This window comes from Sphaeramia orbicularis, chromosome 19 (assembly GCF_902148855.1).
Source record: "Sphaeramia orbicularis chromosome 19, fSphaOr1.1, whole genome shotgun sequence".
NCBI lineage: Eukaryota > Metazoa > Chordata > Actinopteri > Kurtiformes > Apogonidae > Sphaeramia > Sphaeramia orbicularis.
In genome coordinates, this window is record NC_043975.1 from 12,020,522 (window position 1) to 12,046,057 (window position 25,536).

The 25,536-nt window shown below is 34.7% G+C and overlaps 1 protein-coding gene across 1 annotated transcript in view; it reads left to right on the forward strand.

The window, feature by feature from the left end:
• Positions 1-25,536, forward strand: part of adamts14 (ADAM metallopeptidase with thrombospondin type 1 motif, 14) — a 205,587-nt gene that overhangs the window by 50,993 nt on the left and 129,058 nt on the right. Inside the window, exon 4 of the mRNA XM_030122123.1 lies at positions 15,637-15,793. Coding sequence (XP_029977983.1) covers positions 15,637-15,793 — 157 coding nt within the window. The remainder of the gene's footprint in view (positions 1-15,636; positions 15,794-25,536) is intronic.

A 25,536-nucleotide genomic window follows, 5' to 3' on the forward strand; every position in this document is an offset into this window, starting at 1 on the left:
ATAAAAATTGCTTCAGCTCAGACATACGAACAGCGATTTCGCTGAAATTTGACTCAGACGTCCATCTCCCAGGCCTACACCCATTTATTAAAAGAAATTGAAATTTCGCACTATAGCGCCCCCTACAAATGTACATTTACAAAAATGACATCAGTTCGGACATACGAACACCGATTTGGCTCAAATTTGACTCAGACATCTGTCTCAAAGGCCTACACCTATTTATCAAAAGAAACTGAAATTTTGCACTACAGCGCCCCCTACAAAAATTTTTAATATTTTTTATTAAAATTGCTTCAGTTCGGACATACGAACACCAATTTGGCTCAAATTTGACTCAGACGTCTATATCCCAGGCCTACACCCATTTATCAGAAAAATTTTAAATTCGGCGCCATAGCGCCCCCTACAATGTTACCTTTACGAAAATTACTTCACGTTAGACATGCGAACACCAATTTGGCTCAAATTTGAATCAGTTGTCAATCTCCCAGGCCTACACCCATTTATCAAAAGAAATTGCCACTTCGCTCAGTAGCGCCCCCTACAAATTTACCTTCACGAAAATTGCATCAGTTCAGACATATGAACACCGATTTGGCTCAAATTTGACTCAGTGGTACATCTCACAGGCCTATACCCATTCAATGGAACAAATTGAATTTTTGCTCATAGCGCCCCCTACAGATTTATATATACAAAATTTTTTTCAGTTCGGACATACGAACACTGATTTGTCTCAAATCAATTGTCAATGTCCCAGGCCTAAACCCATTCATTAGAAGACACAAAATTTGGGGCTACAGCGCCACCTGCTGAACGATGAGCATACTTCCATTGGACGTGCCCTGTGCGAGGGCCTTTAGATGCCGCTTGCGGCTTTAATTTTTCTTTTGTGTCTGAAAAGAAAATCCAATGACCAAAAGGTACACTGACTGATGAAGGAAAAAATAAGTGTTTCAGATGTAAATCCAGGAGGCTCATGTTGCGATATACAAGGATGATCACCGAAAGAACAAACCTAAGGTTTTGGATGGATGAACATTCTCAAAAACAACATGTTACACAAACTCTGCAGGTTAAAAATATTAAAACCAACACTTTAGAGCAGAAAGATGATAACAAATCACACTATACCAAGTGGAATAAACATGTTAGACGAGTGACATTAATGCTACAAACTCAAACATTTGGATTCACTCTAAAACTCTGTTGGAATGAGGTCACAGTCGATGGAATTTATGAAACAGTGCAGCGTCACAGATGGAGTACAGTCTGGAACATGTGGACTAGTGTTTACTTCACATACACACACAAAAGGATGCAGAACTACAGCAACACAAACACTAAACACACACACTAAACCTCCAGGAACGGGGGATAGTTTGGATGGAATTTGACTGTATAGCATAAAACCTTTTTTTTTTTTTTTTTTTTAAATTAATTAATTAATTTTTTAAAAATTATACATTTACATAAACATGTACTTAGACATAAGGAACCACACAGACACAATACAAAAAAAAAAATTATACAACATACAGACCTATTAAACACCAAAAAAGAGAAAAAAAACAAACAAAACACAATAACAACAAAACACAACAACAACAACAAGAAAATAAATAATATTATCAACTCCTCTTTACAATGCTCAGGGTTGATTAAGAGTTAATATAATGTAAACTAATAACAAATTTCTCCATCAAGAGGACATAGGAGACAGCAGGAGACTCTTGTTAACAGTAAAGAAAAAAGGATTAATTTGTCCACGAGCAGAAAACTTAATCTTTTCCAACTTTAAAAAGAAAAGTAAATCATGCATCCGTTACACAAAGGTGGGTGGCAGAGGATCCTTCCACTTAAACAGAATCATACGACGGTCTAATCATGTAAAAAAAAAAAAAAAAAAAAAAAAAAAAAAGCTATCAAGTCATTTTGGGCTTTGGGTATAGAATAAAACCTTGATTCAAATCATGGATTGCAGTTTTTTTTAATGCTACAAATGAAACCTGTCTTAATAAATCGAAATGTGTAGTATATCAGACTGTTTATATTGTTTTTAGTCCAATGGCCCAAAAGGTCTGATGGACTGTTGGTGTCAGTTGTCGTCCGTCCGTCAACCATTTTGTCAAGAATCTTGTTTTCTGAAACTGTTTGTTACAATGACTTGATATATGTTGTAGAACATCATCAGGACAAGGTCTACCAAGCTTGTTTAAAGAATTGAGAAATATTGATTTTTGAATTTTTAATGAATTTTTGAAATATTAAAAATCCACATTGGTTTATAATGGGAAAAATTTCAAAGTGCTATAACTGGAAACAGTTGAAGCTATTGATATAACTAGAAAAGCACTCGGAGAGCCAAAGTTATTATCGTTAACGAAAACTAATGAAATGACAAAAGCTAGAATTGAAAAAACATTTTCGTTAACTGAAATAAATAAAAACTATAATTAAAAGAAAAAAACAACAATAACTAACTGAAACTGTATTGTGTGCTCACAAAACTAACTAAAATATATAAAAATTATGGATAAAATTCCCTTTGTTTTCGTCTTTGTTAATGTCGGATTGATACGAAAGCGATTTATTTCGCTCTAGTAATTTTAGCTAGCGGCACCATACGGTATTTCACAGTCCGTCACTTCTTGTCACTTGTCGTTTAGTCGTCTTCTGGTCCCCACTCTACCTGGAAACATGGAGACTAAAGTTGGGAGAAATCAGCAGAGTCCTGTCTGGGATTTATTTGAATATGACGGCAAAGAAGATAAAAGATACGACAAAACTGAGATTAATACTAAAACTAAACTAAAACTAAACATTTAGAAAAAAATGAAAACTAATAAAAACTAGCAAACCTGCACTAAAAACTAATTAAAACTAACTGAATTAGAGAAAAAAAGTCAAAACTAAACAAAACTAAACTATAATGAAAAATCCAAAACTATTATAACCTTGTTACCTAGCAAAAGATAAACAATAGGGCCACGTTGCCATGGTGTCAAATTCCATATGCAGAAACAGACATGCCAGCTGAGAGGTTATTCAACTGAAAATGCCAGTGGAATTTACCAAGAAAGTATAGACTAGCTAAATATAGACATATGGAAATCACAAAAATGCATTAATATCACACAAATAAGTTTCACTAGAATCATTCCAGTACCGACCGGTTAGTGAAATCATATCAACAGGGTGTTTGCGCAGGTCTTGAAAGTCTTAAAAACTATGGAATTTTGAAACGCTATGTTCCAGACCTTGAAAAGTCTGGACTTTTGTGTGAAATGGAAAAAAGTTTGTCTCATAGTCGAATTTCGGAGTTTGTTCAAAAGCACATAATCTAGAAAGATAAGAAATACATGAGGTAAACATATACCCCCCCACACCCCCCGATCACCACCAAAATGTAATAATTTGTTCCTTGTACCAGTATCAACATTTCCTGAAAATTTCATCAAAATCCGCCCCACCCCCGATCACCACCGAAATGTAATCATTTGTTCCTTGAGCCAAATCCGTCCATAACTGTGTGAGTTATCTTGCTAACAGACAAACAAACAGACAAACTCTGATAAAAACAACCTCCTTGGCGGACGTAATTACTATTGATAATATGTAGGAAGTCACATATGGGCTTTTATTTGGTGCCATGACCTTTGACCTTGAGTGACCTTACTCCTGTGTTGCTATCTTTCAATAGTTCTTTGTAAATGTTGAACCTGCCCTTGACACCAGTCAGTAAATTCAACTCAAAAACAGGCTTTATCCTCTGCAAATTTACTGCATGACATACAGACACAGGAGGTTACCAAATCCCCAGAAGTTCCCAGTTTATACTGAACCCATGGGATTAGGGCTTTAGTTTGCCAGAACCTAACAAAACTGAAATACTACATTTAATAATAGATTTTACACCACATTCCTGTCACAAATCCTTATCGTCAGGGTTTTTTTCTTCATGAATTATGCGTTTTCCTCTAAAATTTTAAAATATGTGTTTTTTTAATCTTTTCATATTTATTTGTTTGTTGATTGTAAATTTAGGTGGTTTTATCCCTTCAATTTATGTTTTTTCTCTTCAGTTTTACTCTCTTCATGTCATTTTCCTTGTAAATGTACAATTTTAATCCCCATCATTTTCAGTTCACTCCTGAAATATTACCTTCCACCACTCCAAGGGATTTTATTTTACTCAAAGTGACCCTAACTCGTTGTCACAGTTTGCTCCTGTTGGAAGTCCTGATGACCATTTTTATTTGCAAAGTGAATAAATACATGGGTGTTTCTCTGTGATGGATGATCTAAACCCTGTCCCATATGGAGGCCTGAACCTGCCATATTGAAAAATAAATACAGAAATATAAAAATGGCTTGATAAGTTCATTTCCGTACTATTTATTTATCTATTTTGTCCTTATTTATATTTGTCCTTATTTAATTTTTATCCCTGCATTTATTTCTGTGTTCTATTTACATTTTTGTCAGTATTCCCCTTTTGCATTTTGTTCCTCTATTTATTTCTGCATTGTTTTCTATTTACATTTTCTTCATACTCCATACAGAAATAAATCGGCTTGTAGAAATGAATAGAGAAAGAAAATGCAAAAGGGGGAATACCAAAGAGGTAAATATGACTATGAATAAAAAAAAATGATAATAAATTAACCTCCAGTATCCCGTCCAGCAAGGCCCTTACTAAGCACCAAGTGTGCCTTTTTTGCACACTTGTGGAATAATGTAAAAAAAAATTTCATACAGTTTGTTTTTAATTCATTTACACTTTTTTCTATTTCATCAACTTGAGCCATAAATAAAAATACCAAATACTCAATAATTGTCACATTTTTTAACCCTTTAAATGCCGTGTTTGTAATGTAAACAAACCCTTTTTTTTGGATGCAAAAAACAAAACAAAACAAAAATTTTTTCAATATACTACATAAAAAGTGGATCACATATTATTTGATTTTTTTTCATCCTGGCATATGTCAATGATTAACTCCAACATTAGTTAATTTGCATTATTATTTCTGGCGCTAAGTCAAATGTTTGAAAATACTAGCATCTGTCACCAAGTGCGCATAAAATATACACCTATAAATCCAACTATTAAATATTATATATTGATTTATTTTTATGCTCTAATTTGATTTTATTTTTGTAAATCCAGGTCAGCCCTAATCATACATATCAAATGGAAGAAATAGTGCATTTTAGGCACACTTGGGAGACAGATGCTAGTCTTGTGTAATTTTCTTTTGTTTACAATGTGCAAAATTTAGTTGGTGGCCAGAATTTTAAAGATCATGCAAAAATGAACAACTTTTGGATTCTAACCTTATTTAAATTGTGAAAAATAATATGAACTGTTTTAAAACAATGTGCAAAGTATACCTAAAAGGCGCACCCAGATACCAGAGGGTTAATAAAATGTCAGATGAAAATAAAATATAGAAATAAACAAGAAAAGAAATAAAGTAAATAGAAAGCAACACAGAAATAAATGCGGGGATAAAAATTAAATAAAGACAAATATAAATCAGCCTAAAAGGGCACATGTCACCCCCTTGCTCATTGAGTTACACTGGCTACCCATAGCTGCCCGCATCAAATTCAAATCTTTAATCCTAGCCGACAAAATTCTCAGTGGGTCTGCTCCTGTCTACTTAGGTGCACTAATAAAAGCTTATGTCGCCCCACGACCACTCCGCTCATCTGGGGAACGTAGTCTGGTGGTCCCCAGACCTTGTACAAGACAATCCAGGCTCTTTTCATGGGTCGTTCCACGTTGGTGGAACGCTCTACCAAGTGCTACAAGAACAGAGTCATCCCTGCCTATCTTCAAGAAGCTCCTGAAGACCCAGCTCTTCCGAGAGCATCTCCTATCCTAGCACTGTCAGACATTCCATTTTAAATATTCTAATAAGGTTTTTCCCAGGATAACCACAGATTCTTTCACGATTATCTCTGGACCTGCTGTGGTGGTCCGGCCTCTGCCCTGCCCTCATCATCACCACTCACTTATCCTCAACTGCCTCCATGTGTCTCCCCCTACTCCCCCCTTCTCCCCCTCTCCCCCAGTCTCTATCTCTATCGCTCTCTCTTTTTCCCCTTCTCTACTCTCTCTCTTTAACCCCAACTGGTCAAGGCAGACGGCCATCCTCCAGGAGTCTGGATCTGCTCGAGGTTTCTGCTGTTAAAAGGAAGTTTTTCCTCGCCACTGTCACCAGTCACAAGTGTTTGCTCCTGGAGGATTCTGTTGGGTTTCTGTAAATTGACTTAGAGTCTGGTTTTGACCAACTCTATATATAAAATGTCAAGAGATAACTTTTTTTGTGATCTGGCGCTATATAAATAAAATTTGATTGATTGAGTGATTTAATTGGTTTTCCCCTGTAAGTCGCTTTGGAAAAAAGCGTCTGCCAAATGCGTAAACATAAACATAAATAAGGACAAAATAGATAAATAAATGGTACGGAAATGAACTTATCAAGCCATTTTTATATTTCTGTATATATATTTCAATATGGCAGGTTCAGTCCTCCATAGTCCCAGACTTTCCCATATGTTTACATCTGGCTCCTCTTACGGCTCGTCCAGATGCTGCCGCTCTCCCCTCGCAGACTTTTCCTCCCACCGCTGAAATAAGGGACCACAGAGGAAGTACTCCAGCATGTCTTACTTGGCATTTCCTGGTCGGGGCTGGACAGATTCTTTCACTGTCACACATCCACCCTTAACTTCACGCCATCCTTGTTGTCAGTTTATGGCGAGAGCACGCCAAGGGATCTGAGTTTTATTTAGACACAGTGTTCTCTGCGCTGAACTGTTTTTGGATTTCTTTTTTGCAGCTGTAAACACACATTCCTGCCAGATTTTTGCCTTCTTCTTAAATATAATGATAGGCTGGTGGATTGTTTTTCTTAGTAAAGGGTAAAAACATGAGATATTTTATTATGCAGTGCTTTCTGGATGCATATTAGATGAAAAAAGGGAACATATTAATTTAAGGTAAGATAAGGTAAGAAGATGATAAGGTAAGGTAAAGTAAGAAGATGGTAAGGTAAGGTAAGATAAGGTGAGAAGATGATGAGGTAAGATGGTGAGGTAAGATAAGGCAAAAAGATGGTAAGGTAAGATAAGGTGAGAAGACGGTAAGGGAAGGTAAAGTAAGAAGATGGTAAAGTAAGATAAGGTAAAGTAAGAAGATAGTAAAGTAAGATAAGGTAAGGTAAAGTAAGAAGATAGTAAGATATAGTAATGTAAAGTAAGAAGATGGTAAGGTAAGATAAGGTAAAGTAAGAAGATAGTAAAGTAAGATAAGGTAAGGTAAAGTAAGAAGATGGTAAGTTAAGATGAGGTGAGAAGATGGTAAGATAAGATAAGACGGTCAGGTAAGATACGGCAAAAAGATGGTAAGGTAAAGAAAGAAGATGGTAAGTTAAAGTAAGAAGATGGTAAGATAAGGTAAAGTAAGAAGATAGTAAAGTAAGATAAGGTAAGGTAAAGTAAGAAGATAGTAAAGTAAGGTAAGGTAAAGTAAGATAGTAAAGTAAGGTAAGGTAAAGTAAGAAGATAGTAAAGTAAGATAAGGTAAGGTAAAGTAAGAAGATGGTAAGTTAAGATGAGGTGAGAAGATGGTAAGATAAGATAAGACGGTCAGGTAAGATACGGCAAAAAGATGGTAAGGTAAAGAAAGAAGATGGTAAGATAAGGTAAAGTAAGAAGATAGTAAAGTAAGATAAGGTAAGGTAAAGTAAGAAGATAGTAAAGTAAGGTAAGGTAAAGTAAGATAGTAAAGTAAGGTAAGGTAAAGTAAGAAGATAGTAAAGTAAGATAAGGTAAGGTAAAGTTAGAAGATTGTAAAGTAAGATAAGGTAAGGTAAAATAAGAAGATAGTAAAGTAAGATAAGGTAAGGTAAAGTAAGAAGATAGTAAAGTAAGATAAGGTAAGGTAAGGTAAAATAAGAAGATAGTAAAGTAAGATAAGGTAAGGTAAAGTAAGAAGATAGTAAAGTAAGATAAGGTAAGGTAAAGTAAGATGATGGTAAAGTAAGATAAGAAGATGGTAAGGTAAGATAAGGTAAAGTAAGAAGACAGTAAAGTAAGATAAGGTAAGGTAAAGTAAGAAGACAGTAAAGTAAGATAAAGTAAGGTAAAATAAGAAGATAGTAAAGTAAGGTAAGGTAAAGTAAAGTAAGAAGATAGTAAAGTAAGATAAGGTAAGGTAAGGTAAAATAAGAAGATAGTAAAGTAAGATAACGTAAGGTAAAGTAAAGGAAGAAGATAGTAAAGTAAGATAAGGTAAGGTAAAGTAAAGGAAGAAGATAGTAAAATAAGGTAAGGTAAAGTAAAGGAAGAAGATAGTAAAGTAAGATAAGGTAAGGTAAAGTTAGAAGATGGTAAGGTAAGAAGATGGTAAATTAGGTAAGAGGATGATAAGGTAAGGTAAAATAAGATGGTAAGATATTTTATTGTCGTTGTACTTTCATATAGTTAAATTTGGGTGCACCTCCATAAAAGATACTCTAATAAAACGTTCACACATAAAAAAACAAACAAAGCACAAGAAATGTCTGCAGTCAGTCCGTTAAAAAGTGAAATATATCAGTTAATAAGTTAAATGTAAATAAGTAAATATTATTACACATCATAATTTCACTGTCTTCCAGTGCAAAGAAACATAAACATACCATAAACATAGACAACATTACTTTTATTATTTATAGCTTGAACTTCCTCATAACATCCGTAATGTAGACGTATAGATTTATTACTGGAAGGGTTTATTTTAACCTTTTATTAGATGGTAAAAGTGGCAGGAAATACAACAGCAGAGTAAACAACAGTTGCTGGGGGCACTTTTTCAGCAAAGATATTAACTGAATATAAATACAAATGTGTCCATCCCGTCATTTGTCAAACTTCATGGGTTTTACTAATGAATCAATGTTGTAGAAGATGACAGTGTTTCCACAGTAACTACGGAGCCTCTGAACGTCCAAATGGATCATATCTTATGCAAGGTTATAATAGTTTGGGATTTTTCATGATAGTTTAGTTTTGTTTAGTTTTGACATTTTTTCTCTAATTCAGTTGATTTAAATTCATTTTTAGAGCAGGTTTGCTAGGTTTTGGTAGTTTTTATTTTTTTCTAAATGCTTAGTTTTAATTTAGTTTTAGTATTAATTTTAGTTTTGTCGTATCTTTTATCTTCTTCTCCGTCGTATTCACATAAATCCCAGACAGGACTCTGATTTCTCCCAACTTTAGTTTCCATGTTTCCAGGTAGAGTGGGGACCAGAAGACGACTCTAAATGACAAGTGACAAGAGGTGACCGAGTACCGTATGGTGGCGCTAGCTAAAATTGCAAGAGCGAAATAAATTGCTTTAATATCAACCCGACATTGACAAAGACGAAAACAAAGGGAATTTTATCCCAAATTTTTATTCAGTTTAGTTAGTTTTGTCAGCACACAATACAGATCCAGTTAGTTATCATGTTTTCTTTTAATTATAGTTTTTATTTATTTCAGTTAATGAAAATGTTTTTTCAATTCTAGTTTTCGTCATTTCGTTAGTTTTTGTTAACGATAACACTGGGTTACAAAAAAAATGTTTTTTGCAAGTTGTCGAGGTTTTTTCAGCTGAATTAGGACCATTTTGCACCGCTAAATCCAAAAATGACATCTGTTTTTCTCAATCAGGTCAGGTTTTTTTGCTCATTTGATTTTGAAAAATTTGATGCATGACTTGCATACCATGTGTGGTGCCCAAACTTTATCTTGGTCACCAAGTTTAATACCAAAATAAGATTGGTAAGCACACTTTATGAAACTTGTGACTTGATTACCTCCGCCAAGGAGGTTATGTTTTTGCCAGGGTTTGTTTGTTTGTTTGTTTGTCTGTCCGTTAGTATGCAACATAACTCAAAAAGTTATGGACAGATTTGGATGAAATTTTCAGGGTTTGTTGGAAATGGGATAAGGAAGAAATGATTAAATTTTGGTGGTGATCGGGGGTGGGGGGGGGGGCACTGATCAGCCTTGGCAGAGGTCTGCGCTCTCCGAGTGCTTCTAGTTCCTGTTAGGTACAATGGTGTATTCAGCGCAGATGTAGCAGAATACGTCAGGCTTATTTTTGCAAGATCTTCCAGTCGAAGCCATTTCATTCACCTGTAATATTAAAAAAAACATTAATCATAAATTGGCAAAAGTAAACTCTTCAGAACTCGTTTATTGCAAGAAATATGAAAGAATTTTGTATCATATGATGTGAAAATGCCCATAAATGTAAGCAAAAATGTTAAAAAGCCAATATGTGGCATAGTTCAGAAAGTTGACCTGATTGAGCAAAATTAATGTGATTTTTGGATTCAGCACACCAAAATGATCCTAAATCAGCTCAAAAAACTTAAACAATAAATTTGTTGTTGACCAGTGTAATAACCTTGATCTGATGACCATGAAAAGAGGACAAACTGCATTTTACAACATTACATTTACATGTATTGATCAGATTAATGGTTCAACTGGTTGAGAACCACTGCTGTATCACTCCTTTAAGATCCCATTGCTCTTTACAGGGTGGGGAAGCAAAATTTACAATGAACATTTAGTTGTTTTTTCTCAGCAGGCACTACATCAATTGTTTTGAAACCAAACATATATTGATGTCATAATCATACCTAACACTATTATCCATACCTTTTCAGAAACTTTTGCCCATATGAGTAATCAGGAAAGCAAACGTCAAAGAGTGTGTGATTTGCTGAATGCACTCGTCACACCAAAGGAGATTTCAAAAATAGTTGGAGTGTCCATAAAGACTGTTTATAATGGAAAGAAGAGAATGACTATGAGCAAAACTATTACCAGAAAGTCTGGAAGATACTATTAAAGAAGAATGGGAGAAGTTGTCAGCCGAATATTTGAGGAACACTTGCGCAAGTTTCAGGAAGTGTGTGAAGGCAGTTATTGAGAAAGAAGGAGGACACATAGAATAAAAATATTTTCTATTATGTACATTTTCTTGTGGCAAATAAATTCTCGTGACTTTCAATAAACTAATTGGTCATACACTGTCTTTCAATCCCTGCCTCAGAATATTGTAAATTTTGCTTCCCCACCCTGTATGTGGAACTGTTAATATCTTGAGTGTAATTTTTGCACTTTCATCTCATGGGCCAGATTGGAACCTTTGGCGGGCCAGATTTGGCCCACGGGCCGCATGTTTGACAACCTTGGCTTAAGCCTTTTATGTGATGCATCTTAACATTAACCTCCGGCCATGTACGGATGCAGCTGAGATGTGTCAAACAGAGGATGTTTACATTATGGAAATGTGTGTGCTCATGTTTATTCCAAAGTGACGTCAACGAGATGCATTAGAAAGACACGCTTTACTGTGAAATCGAGTCATTGTTCAGTCATTACAGGAAAATTAATGATTATATTGTGCTGTTACGTGATGCAGCAGTAAAGGGTTGTTTAAAAAGCTGAAAATCGGTGCTTTTCTCTGAGTAGTCCTTGAATTATCACCAACAGCAGGGCTTTTATAGTCATTGATAATGCTGTGGTGACAAAACATGATCTCTATCCCTCTGAAAGATGTGCTTATCCTTTTGCATTTCATTCATTTTGCCTGACAAAAGCGGTCACACATGAAAGAATTTAGTATAAAAGAGGCAAAGGTTGGTGTCTAAACAGGGCTTTGCATTGATGTGGGCAACAGAAGTGACAGTATTTAAAGTGATGTTTAAAGAAAAAGAATAAAGCATGTCTGGTGTGTTTAAACTGCTAAGCATTCTAGGAAATATCAGAAAACATATTATTTGTGTCCTTTCTTCACATTTAACCTTTTTTTTGTGGTTTGTCACTATTTACTAGGAAATTATTCTAAACATTTTCCACTGATTTTCCTCTGTTTAACCCTTTCATGCATGAATTATGAAAACCTTAGTCAAATTTTTTTTTCTTGAGTGTTTTTATTCCTCCTTAGGCATGAAAAAAAAAAAACGATGTGATCGAGTTTTTTTTTTTTTCTTTTCATGGAGTTACATAATGTCCATGCATTTAATTTTTGAAGTAAAGAAACGTGTTTACAACCCAATATCAGAAAGTGAGATGAAAACAATGAAATAAAAACATTTTTAATGCTGCTTTTTGTCTAACAAATAACAATTGATTTACACTAAAACATGTCACTGCAGATCAGGTTTATCAAGAACAGCAAAGTTACAGTAATGGTCGGAATGTCAGTGTATGGGATGGTGCATAAGTGTCCACTGTGTTGGCTTATATGGAACTAAAACAAAAAAAAATCCATGAATATACAAGAGAACAGCTGTAGAATAACTGTCCACTGTAGTGACCACTATGCATGAAAGGGTTAATTTACTGACCGTGTAGATATTCATAAAAGCTCTGAGTAAATTATGTCAAAACTGAAGAGAAAGTGACTTTTTCAGCAAAATATATCATTCACTGAGCATTAAACAAGCATCTACAGCCACTGTTATTTGTGGAACTCCATGGGTTTTATTGGTGAATCAATGTTGTAGAAGATGACAGTGGTTTCATGTTCACTACGGAGCGTCTGATATTCTGAAAAAGACATATCTGAAAAGCTGAGAAAGTGCATTTTATGTATGTTAGGGTTGGGAATCTTAGTTGTAAGGCCGATACAATACGCATCTCGGTACAGCATCTCCAATCCAATATATTAAAGATTAGGGGTGGAAGAAAATATTGGTTCTGCAATATATCGTGATATTTCATTTCACAATACTGTATCGATATCAATAAGCACTGTATTGATATTTTCAGGTATTTATTCAGATGCAGATTTTGTGAAGGTTCATTTTTGGGTTTTTTTTGTTTATCTTTATGTTTTCTTTATTATTATTTAACACTCTTATTAAATAATGTTAGTTCCTTTGTTGGGATCGCACAAAAATAATGTTATGATGTTAGTTCTGAACTAATAGAATATAAACATTTGAACAGGATCTTAAACTGTAATGTCTGTAAAACATAATTTAAGTTTGAACAAAGGAACATTTTGTGATATAGCATTAGATCCTGTTGAGACCAACTAAGAATGTGTTTCGTATTTGTGCATATTTCTGGTGTAATTCAATTTTTCAAGGAAATAATCATTTTTAAAAAAGAAAAAAACAAAAAATTACCTTTTTAACAGTATCATGATATATCGTGATTTATCGTTTCGTGATCCTAAAATTGTGATTTGTATTGTATTGCCTGATTCTTGCCAATACACACCCCTATTAATGATACATGTGTGGCATCTCACAATGCGATGCGATACGGTACGATTCACACCCAAATCACGATACAGCGCAATTAAGAAATTAAGCTCTTTCTGTTTCAACACATTCATTCTGGTAAAAAAAAAATAAAAATGCAGTACTATTGAATGAGCTTGATTATTTATCAAATACAAAGTGGCTTTAGTTCAATTTCAGAACACGTGCCTGACATACAGTCACGTGAAGAAGTTAGGACATTGTTTCCAAAGTCGTTTCTTTACATGTTTCTAACACTCAACTTCTTGCTCCCTCGCTGAATCCATTTGTAATGTAATGTATTTGTAATATAGGTTATACAGATAAAGGTTCTGTCACTTTAAGAGACACCTGTACAAGGTATTCTGGGATACGCTGTTGGATATGTACAGGGGTTGGACAAAATAATGGAAACACCTTCAAGAATCAACAAAATATAATTTAATATGGTATAGGTCCGCCTTTTGCGGCAATTACAGCCTCAATTCTCCGAGGTATTGATTCATACAACTTGTGAATTGTTTCCAAAGGAATTTTAAGCCATTCTTCAGTTAGAATACCCTCCAACTCTTTTAGAGACGATGGCGGTGGAAATCGACGTCTTACTTGAATCTCTAAAACTGACCATAAATGCTCAATAATGTTGAGGTCTGGGGACTGTGCCGGCCATACGAGATGCTCAACTTCATTAGAATGTTCCTCATGCCATTCTTTAACAATTCTAGCTGTATGGATTAGGGCATTATCATCTTGAGGTGAAGGTGTTTCCATTATTTTGTCCAACCCCTGTATGCCACTGTTTAAGGAAATATCTCCGATATGTACAGGGTGGGGAAGCAAAATGTACAATGAACATTTAGTTGTTTTTTCTCAGCAGGCACTACGTCAATTGTTTTGAAACCAAACATATATTGATGTCATAATCATACCTAACACTATTATCCATACCTTTTCAGAAACTTTTGCCCATATGAGTAATCAGGAAAGCAAACGTCAAAGAGTGTGTGATTTGCTGAATGCACTCGTCACACCAAAGGAGATTTCAAAAATAGTTGGAGTGTCCATAAAGACTGTTTATAATGGAAAGAAGAGAATGACTATGAGCAAAACTATTACGAGAAAGTCTGGAAGATACTATTAAAGAAGAATGGGAGAAGTTGTCACCCGAATATTTGAGGAACACTTGCGCAAGTTTCAGGAAGCGTGTGAAGGCAGTTATTGAGAAAGAAGGAGGACACATAGAATAAAAACATTTTCTATTATGTCAATTTTCTTGCGACAAATAAATTCTCATGACTTTCAATAAACTAATTGGTCATACACTGTCTTTCAATCCCTGCCTCAAAATATTGTAAATTTTGCTTCCCCACCCTGTACAAAGTATTAAATGCAGTTATATAGTAAAAAGTACGCGTTCAGAAACCACATGTCGTCACCTCCTCCTAAGTCTGTCAGATTCAGATACAGACGTTACAGTATTCATCCACGGAACTCAGACTGGTGTGTGCAGTGAACACATATTGTTTAATATATACTTCTTGGGTTTTGTTTTGCTACTTATGGGCAAGGAACCAAATATGGTAACTTCATTGACCTTGATTTTCTACATCACAATAGTTTTTTTCTTTTTTTTTTTTGCATTTTCACAAAAGTAATAAAGTCTTATTACATCCTCCAATAACATACTAAGGTTGAAATGTGGAATTTCAGAGTGTCCTAGAAAGGACTGAAAAGGAACAGATCACTCAAAACACATTCTTTTAACCCCCTGAGATCCTGGAAAGTACAAGTTTTGGCTTTTTTTTTTTTTTTTTTGGGACATTTTTTAACTAAATTGGAAAGATCATGATGCAACAGTTTTTTCAGATGCATTTTTAATTTTAATTTTTATGGAATGTCCTTTGTAGTGGACAGTTTTGTTTTGTTTTTTTGTATAAAATTGTGAAACTCTCCATAAGTGGGTCTTAGTAGGATATATCTCACAAAATGATTCTGACACTGTTAAAAGTATCCAGCGCTGTTTTTTTTTTTTTTTTTTTTTTGTCTTTGAGTACATTAAAAACATAAAGCAGATGGAAACACTACGGCTGAATTAAGACATTACAAATCATCATCTCGTTCAGGGTGAAATCACTCTGACACTCAATAAATCTTGGTGAAGGGCTTAGAGGGCCCCAAATTGTGTCTACCTGCGTCATCCGCCGTATTCAGCCCATTCCTAAATCTTCCAATTGATCAGGCACGCTATAATTACCGGCTCCAGAGGAATTACCGTCCTTTGAGTGAGGAGGGGGCGCGCTAATTTGAACTCCTCTTTTTCCAGGCAGGTCTGATCCGGACTGATAATGGAGAGTTTTTCATCGAGCCCCTCGAAAAGGGCCAGCAGGATGTGGAAGTGAAGGGGCGGGTCCACGTGGTCTACCGCAGGTCGGCCATCAAGAGGGAGACGGGCCAGAGGAGGGAGGACCTCCACAATGAAGGTAGGCAGCGTGACGTCAGTGGAAACTGGAAGCGCCGTGTGTTTTGGTGCAGAGCATGTGTGTTTTGACTGGGTCTGAGTGGACGGCTGTGCATATGTGTGTGTAAGTGTGTGTGTGTGTGTGAGGACTATGCAGCGGTACATTACAATAGATATGAATTTATTGTGCAGCAAGCCGGAAAATTGCTTTGCTTTCAGCTTGGCTCAAAAACATAGTAGGAGATAGATGAAATCAGAAAAACGTACAGCAACTCAGAAAGATAGACTAAAGCGAACAGTGAAAGCTGGTGTCACAACCTGTTACTGTGAAAAACACTTACTGTTCGAGAACTAGAGGCAGAGGTGGAAGACCTAAGGGTGTATGTTCGTTTATATTCAAAAGAATTAAAAAGAGGAAATCATGTTGTCGGGCTGAAATAGCCATTAAAAAAAGAATGTCCGACCACGAATTCATACTACATCTTCTTCTGATGACTGCGAGAAAAATGACAACAATGTTATGGCTGAAACCTGAATCGCCTACTATTGGATAATGGATACAAAAAATTGAACAAGTTTGTCTAATGGAACAGTTAACAGCACAGCTACAGCTGAAGACTCCGACCTTTGAAAGAAGATGGAGACCAGTATTCAGTCTTATTGGAATGGATATTTAAGCCTGGATGGTTTTTTTTGTTTTTTTTTTCTCTCTCCTTTTCTTCATTGTAACCAAATATTTTGTATTGTAATCCTGGGCCCAATCTCAGGACAAACGTTGTTACTCTGTACATTGTTTTTTTTTGTTTGTTTGTTTTCTTCAATAAAAGTTCAAAAAAAAAAAAAAAAAAAAAAAGAATGTCCACACCAAGGTTATTATCGTTAACGAAAACTAACGAAACACGTGTTCAGAGAACGCAAACCTCCGCCAAGCACCCCGAACAGTGTGCATGTGTGGATCGACTATTTCTTTTTAAATTAAACAGTTTCCAGGTTGTTCCATACAGCAGAAAAAGTTGAAGCTTGGTACCAGTCATGTGTATGTCCAATTATATTAAATTCCAATTAATATTTGTTGAGTTATAATGAAAAATGTGTGGTAAATGGGATTTTCAATGTTAAATGTAAATGTCCACAGAGTCCACATTCCACAGTGGATGTGGACAATTTAGTGCCAGATACAAGATATTGTTATAAGCTACAGGTGGATCAAATTGGAGGCGAATTGGAGTCGTTTTGAATTTTTGATGAATTTTCGAAAATTGCTAAATAATGAGAGATAGGAAAATGTGAGATTTTGTGACCTTGCTGTGACCTTGAACTTTGGCCTATTTGGCCCAAAATTTAATGGGTTTGTCCCAGGGCCTAGGCCTATCTGTGGGGACAATTTGGTAAAGATGGTTGGAATAGTTTTCCCATAAAGTTGCTAACAAACAAACAAACACGCAAACAAACAAACACACAAAGCAAAGTGATCACAATACCTCCTAGCGGAGGTAATGACGACAACTAGAAGTGAAAAAAACCTTTTTGTTAACTGAAATAAAAACTATAATTAAAATAAAAAAAAACGATAACTGAAACTGAATTGTGTGCTTACAAAACTAACTAAAACATAAAAATATTGGATAAAATTCCCTTCATTTTGAGAAATTTGGGAGAAAGCAGCAGAGTCCTGTCTGGGATTTCTTTGAATATGACGGTGAAGAAGATAAAAGATATGAAAAACCTTAAACTAAACTAAAACTAATAATTTACAACAAAAAAAAAAGAAAACTAATAAAAACTAGCAAACCTGCTCTAAAAACTAATTAAAGCTAACTGAAGTACAGAAAAAAAGTCAAAACTAAAAAAAAACTAAACTATAATGAAAAATCCAAAACTATTATAACCTTGAGACACACTGATGCAAAAGGAGGATTAGATTAGAATAGAATAGATAGACCTTTATTGATCCTCATTTATCTTATCTTATCTTGTCTTATCTTATCTTATCTTATTTTTAATGGTTTTTTAAAACTTTTCCCCTGCTTAACACAAATATTTGTTCTTTCTACTCCATACATCTGAACTCTTTTGTGCATGAATTATTATAAAACTGAGTATGATCATTATTCCCACACAAATAATGTGTCCAATTGGATTATTTTGAGTGAGATACATAGATTAAAGTTGACTCTTTGCATAAACCCAACTTCAGTATTAGATAGATTTATTAGCATATTGTCCAAAAGCTGCTCTCCATAAAAATAACATTCAATTTATTTAGGAAAATGGTGTCTAAAATGTAACTGTAGTAGATATTTACACATATGATGTAATACCAATTATCAAATAATGTAGAAAAACATAATACAATCCACGTAATAATTTCGGTTTTGCACCAAGGTTATTATCGTTAACGAAGACTAATGAAATGACGACCACTAGAATTGAAAACACATTTTCGTTAACTGAAATAAATAGAAACTATAATTAAAAGAAAAAACGATAACTAACTGAAACTGTGTTGTGTGTTTACAAAACTAACTAAAACTTAGAATACTTTCTTAGGGATTACCTGTGTTTTTTTTTTTTTTTTTTTTTTTTTACTTCATCTTTTTAACATGACGACTGATTTCAACCTACATTAATGGAACAATAATACAAAAAAGTGATGTACGGAACATTAGTCGCTTTTCAATTGGAAATCTGCGCAAAACTTTTACAGATATTTACTAAATGTCGAAAAAACAGAAGTGCGTAATGTTGGTTTTTCCATTAAATCACAAATGCGATGATTTGTTCATTTAGTATCGCAAGATGACACGAGAAGGCATTCCATAAACATGGCGACAAACGTAAATATCGTGTTGATGTACAGATATAGTCATTATTATGATTAAAATTAAAAAATGATTAAATTTACTGGTGTGTCCATACATATCACACCATGTTTCTTTAAAAACTCTTCGTCTTTGCTTGTTGTAACGTACGTCAACATTCTTTTTTTTTTTTTTTTAATTCACGTGACTCTAGTTGCAGAAAAAGGTCTTTCCATTGCAGTTTAGCGTGATATAACATTCGCGCTACGGCCGAAAAACCACCTCTTACCAGTGCAAAAACTTTTAATCGAAAAATGAGAGTTTTGGCAGATTGTTGTTTTGTCATTAGGTCAATTTTTATGCACATGTTATATTCGTGCAATTCGGTCAATGAAAAAATCGTACATGACAGATGTAGCGGCGTAAAACACACAAGATAAAAGGTGCGGTCTATTTACTGATATGGATGATGTAATGTCCACAGTGTCTTCTTTTCCATTTATCGACATGTCAGAGCTGTTACTTTTGCACATTTACTCGAATAAAGAATGTTTCCACTTATGCCACCTCTGCATCTCACTGCTTCGTGCATAAACCAACCAGCCAATAGTTTTCATAGTGTGGGTGGAGATGCATGTTTGAAACAAAAGACTGTATCTTTACTCAGAAGAATGAAAAGGCCTACATTTACACATTATGAAAGGCTGAACAGCTATGAGCTATAATTGTAATGGTGCTGTGTGCAGAGACGTGTACTGACACAAAAAGCTTCTTCGTTTAACTTTATTGTGACGTGCATGTGGATAGGAGCATTAGGGGAAGATTTCCTACATATTTATCAGCCATGTAAACAACTTAGTAGGAGTGTTTATTTTGCAGAATTAGAGCAAGCATTTTTGACTTTATAAACAGTTATTTTAGAGTAATATGTGTTGTATTTGGGCATTTTAAACTCTATTTTGTCATCTGTTTTGTGTTTTCTGCATATTTTTACTGTCACAAGATCAATAAGAGTAGAATTACGAGATAATTTACCAGCAAAATACTTCCATGTTGGTGTAAAAGTCTGGTGAATTCAGTATGCATAAGGAGTTGTGTTTACTGCAGTGTTTGCTATGCACAAAATATTCAGATTTGTAAGGAAATTTAATGTTAGACTTAACCCTCTTGTTTTCATGGGGGTCCCAGTTTACACCAAGCAAATAAAAAAAACAAAAAAAACAAGTGGTTCCAGGTACAACAAACCCCACCCCTCAAATGCGTTGTAGCTTATTTTGGCATCGATCCAGCTGATGTCATCATGTCTATGCGTGTGCTGATGTCAGCATATCAATAGCCTCTATATATGTGGCAAGTTTTAAGTAAATTGAAACACAACTGATGTTTTTATGGACATTTGAAATTTCGCCTATTGTAAGTAAACGGGGAAAAAAAAGATGTAAAAAATTCTGAAAAAATTTTAACTTTGACCTACTTTTCTCAAAATGTAACATCTATTCTGGGTCACTGGCAATATATAAAACCTAAATCTATAAACCAAATTTGGTGGGAATTGAACTAATAGTTTTTCTGCTACAGACATTTGAAATTTTGCCCATTATAAGTAAATGGGGGGGGGGGGAGATTTTAAAAATTCATAAAAATTTAAACACTGGCCTCTTTTTCCAAAAAATTTAATGAGATCTATTCTGGGTCACTGGCAATCTCTAAACCAAATTTGGTATGAATTAAAGCAATAGTTTTGCTGCTACACACATTTGAAATTCCGCCCATTATAAGTAAATGAAAAAAAAAAAAAAATAAATTAAAATTCATAAAAAATGTTAACTTTGACATATTTTTCCCAAAATATAATGACATCTATTCTGGGTCACTGGCAATCTCTAAACCAGATTTGGTATGAATTCAACCAATAGTTTTGCTGCTACAGACATTTGAAATGTCACATATTATAAGTAAATGGGGAATTTTTTTTTTTTTTTTAATTCCTAAAAAAATTGGAACTTTGACCTACTGTTCCCAAAATGTAATGACATCTATTCTGGGTCACTGGCAATCTATAAAACAAATTTGATATGAATTCAACCAATAGTTTTGCTGCTATAGTGTCACACAAACAAACACACAAACTGAACCAAAAACATTACCCCTTGCCTTGTCAGGGTAACTGACAATAGAGTGACAAACTAAAGTGCAAATAAACAAATGTAAAAAAGAAAATGTATATCTACATAAATAATACAAAACTATATCAATAAAAGTACGTAGAGTATGAACTGATCACCAACTATATGTAAGTTTAAGCATAAGAAATGTACACAGTAACACTTTTATTAATAACAAGAATGTTGCAGTTTAAAGTAAGAAGACAAAGTATGTTTACATAAACTGATGGATTGTATTGATCTAATATCAGCAGGTTAAGTATTCCAGTCCAACTAGCTTTTAATTTTGTAAGGTCTTTAGTTAATAGTTTCCTTAACAGGAAAATAGGGTTGTGTGGAAGGACTAACCTCATAATGTGATTAAAAAGGTACAGGCCAGTTCAATTTATTTATAGAGAGCATTTAAAACCAACAGAGCAGTGCAAAAACGAATAAAATACATGGAAATAATAAAAAGTTTCAAAAGAATAAAAGGTATAAAAGACTTCAAAAGGGGACAAATGATGCATCCGACTATGACTCATACTGATGTAAGACATTTCTGCAAATAGGAGGAAATGATTGCAAAGTTTGTGTGCTTTTTTCGGCTATATTCAGGACAAACATTAGACCTCCACAAACCAGAACATCATCTGTAGCGGAAATGGCTTTTTCTCAAAACTGTGCAATAACTTTTAAGCCATTAATCCAACCCATCATCTTTAAAAACTTTAAAATGGAGCTTGTCACCTTGCCAGTGGTGACACATATGTCCTTTTCCCACTAGGATCATCAAATTTAACAGTGTCTTTATTTATAGTGTTATATAAGACCATTTACAGCCAGGTTTTCAGATTAAATGCACTGACACCTAGGTAGTTTTTCTTGTCCCAATTTTGGTCCTATTTTTGCCCCAATATTTCATTAAAAATTCATTCATTTTGGGATGGCTCAGAACAAGAGTATAATTTTTTTTGCATTTATCTGAGGTCATCAGTAGGTACATCCTGGGGGGAAATATGTCTAAATTTCTCTTTAATTATTGGGTCTAAAAAGCTGGGAAAGTGCCAGATACCAAAATAAACCCAGTTTCATGGAAAGACCAAAATACATATTCCAAAATTGTAGGAGTCACAAATATCTGCCATGAAAAAGGTTGTGAAATGGGCATTGAATTCTCTTCGAAGTAGTCTTAAAAAGGTCTTTAAAAGTCTTAAATTTAACTTGTAGAAACCTGTAGGAACCCCTTATTCTATTCTATTCTATTCTATTCTATTCTATTCTATTCTATTCTATTCTATTCTATTCTATTCTATTCTATTTATTATTGCCAGTTTATTCTTTTAACGATGAATCCAATCCCAATCCGACTTTATTTATAAAGCACTTAAAAACAACCACAGTGGACCAAAGTGCAGTACAGAAGAATAAATAAAACCAAAATAAAAGAATAAAATACAAGAATAGATTAAAAAAACATAAAAAGCTGTACAATTGGAAAAACAGCAAAAAATAGGAACAATAAACCAATACCAAATAAAACAATAGAATAATAATAATATATTCAAACATCTCACATGGTTTCAAAAGCCAAGGAGAAAAGATGGATTTTAAGATGGGATTTAAAAACACACAGAAGTCGATTTTCCATTAGACATCTGCGCAAAACTTTACCGATATTTACTAAATGTGGAAAAAACATAAGTGAATAATGTCAGTTTTTCCATTAAATCACAAATGCAATGATTTGTTTATTTATTATCGCGAGATGACACGAGAAGTCATTCCATAAACATGGCGACGAACATAAATATGGTGTTGATTTACAGATATATTCATTATTATTATTATATATTACCCCTCTATCTCGTACTAAATTAAAAAATGATTGGGTGTTCTGGTGCGTCCACATATACCGTGATATGTTTCTTCTTCCTTTCTTGTTGTAACATCCGTCATCATCTATTTTTTTAATTCACCTGACTCTAGTTGCGAAAAAAGGTCTTTCCATTGCAGTTTTACGTGATATACCATTTGCGCTACGCCCGAAAAACCACCTCTTGCCAGCGCAAAAACTTTTAATCGATAAATGAGACTTTTGGCGAAATTGTCGTTTTTCCATTAGGTAAATTTGTATGTGCAATTTATATTTGCACAATTTGAGGGTCAATGGAAAAGCGACTGAAGAGGAGGCCTGTCTAATGTGGAGAGGCAGATCGTTCCATTGTTTAGGACAGTGTTTTTCAACCTTGGGGTCGGGACCCTATGTGGGGTCGCCTGGAATTCAAATGGGGTCACCTGAAATTTCTAGTAATTGATAAAAATATAAAAAACTTACTAATAAAAATATATGGTGAATTGAGAGAGACAGTCACAATACATTAAAGACACGACAAACTGTGACGCTGAAACTGAAGCACTGTGGTTCTGTTTATCTTTCAAATTTATATTGTGGTCAGTTTCAGATGCTGCAGCTTTCATAATTCATAGTTTGAGTTCTTGTTTGTTCAGTATTAATTGTCAGTCTTGTAAATCCAAGCTGGACTGACTGTACATATCCTGACCAAGGAAAGTTAAATTCTCACTTTGTGCAGTAATCTACACCTGGATTTTCTGCCTCCGTCCAGAATAATATACATTATATAGACTAAACTAGAAGCACTCGGAGAGCGCAGACCTCCGCCAAGGCTGATCAGTGCCCCCCCCCGTGTGCCCCCCCACCCCCGATCACCACCAAAATTTAATCATTTCTTCCTCATCCCATTTCCAACAAACCCTGAAAATTTCATCCAAATCTGTCCATATATTTTTGAGTTATGTTGCACACTAACGATCAGTGGCCCCCCCCGTGGGCCCCCCCCACCCCCGATCACCACCAAAATGTAATCATTTCTTCCTTATCCCATTTCCAACAAACCCTGAAAATTTCATCCAAATCTGTCCGTAACTTTTTGAGTTATGTTGCACACTAACGGACAGACAAACAAACAGACAGACAAACAAACAAACAAACAAACAAACCCTGGCAAAAACATAACCTCCTTGGCGGAGGTAATCAGGGGTGTCAAACTCATTTTAGTTCAGGGGCCACATACAACCTAATATGATATAAAGTGGGCCGGACCAGTTAAATAATATAAATAATAGGATAAAAACTTATAAATAATGTCAAGTCAAAGTTTTCTCTGTTTTTGAGCGTAAAAAGTAAAATTCCGTAATGAAAATATTTACATCTACGAACTGTACTCGAACATAACATGAACAAATATGAACCTAGAAATTCTTAAGAAAAATAAGTGCAATTTTAACAATATTATGCCGTAGTTTATCATTTATACATGTACATTACAACTTACAGATCACAGTGGATCTACAAATACACAAAACATTTAGTAACAGGCAAAATATTGGTATATTTCCACATACTTCTCTTAAGACATTTGAGGTTATTCATATTTGTTCAGGTTATTTATATTTTGCTTGTAAAAGTCTAGTCTGTAAATGTAAACATTTTTGTGTAATCTTCCTTTTTTTGTTGTTGCAGTTTGAATTATTCATAGGTTATTATGATAGTATTTTACTGGTCTGACCCACTTTAGGTTGAATTAACCTAAAATAATTTTGACATCCTTGATTGTTAATATCTTAAGTGTAATTTCTGCATTTCACAAATTCATCCCAGGGGCCAGATTGGACCCTTTGGCGGGCCGGTTTTGGCCCCCGGGCCGCATGTTTGACACCTGTGGACTAAATGTTGTCTAAAATTAACCTTTATTTGCAGCATAGTACAGCAAACTATTACATGACCAAAAACAATTTAAATTTAGCAAAAAATAAAATCAAATAAAAAAAATTCTGTTTTGAATGTCTGGGGTCGCCAGAAATTTGTGATGTTAAAATGAGGTCACGAGCCAAAAAAGGTTGGGAACCACTGGTTTAGGAGCTGCTGCAGCAAAGGCACAGTCACTCCTGAACCTATGCTTAGTTTTTGGTCCACTCAGGAGCAGCTCCACCTCTGTATATAAATGTACCTTTGCAAATAATTTGAGTTCAAGGAGCAGGAACTTGCAAACACTCCGGTATGGCGCCTCGCTTATAGGTGCTGTATATTTATTAGGCTGAACCATAGAGTCAGTGTTGGCTCAACCAGGTGGTAAAGTGAGGAATGCCGGGCTCCTGTGGTAGTACTGGGGAGGAGGAGGCGGCTGACCTTTCCTCCTCAGTTAAACAACCCAATTTAGTCATGAATTCCTTTTTTTTTTTTTTTTTCTTCTTTGCTTCGACAATAGCTTGAGCATCTGGTGGATGACTCTGACTACAGCTCTTACTTCACGTCATTTCCTTCTGTCTGTAGCTGTAAAACTGATGTATGGCTCATTTCATTTGCTCCACCGATTTTTAGCTTTAAAAAAAAAAAGGCAAATAGTTTTAATCAGGGCGTTCATTCAGCTTTTCCAGACCGTCTCTTTTTGTTTTCATTCTTCTATAAAATGATGCAGCTGTCTGATGCTAGATTTGCATCCAGCTGGGGAAATTCTTTGAATAACACATGCATTTTGGCTTTTTCCACCTTTTATGAAGAAAAAAATTTAGTCATTTCTTTCCCCTCTCTGGCATGATTTTAGTCACCGAGTTCCTAAATGACTTTGTTCCTTCACTACTATCATGTCCCTATAGCCGAGCCAAAAGCTGTGTTTCCATCCAGCTGTTTTTATGTGCGTTTTCAAAAGCCAGAGTGGAAATGTTGAAGGTCTTTAAAAGGTCTCAAAATATTGTAAAAATGTTGCCACGCTCAGAAGAGGTGGAAAATTCGATGTCAT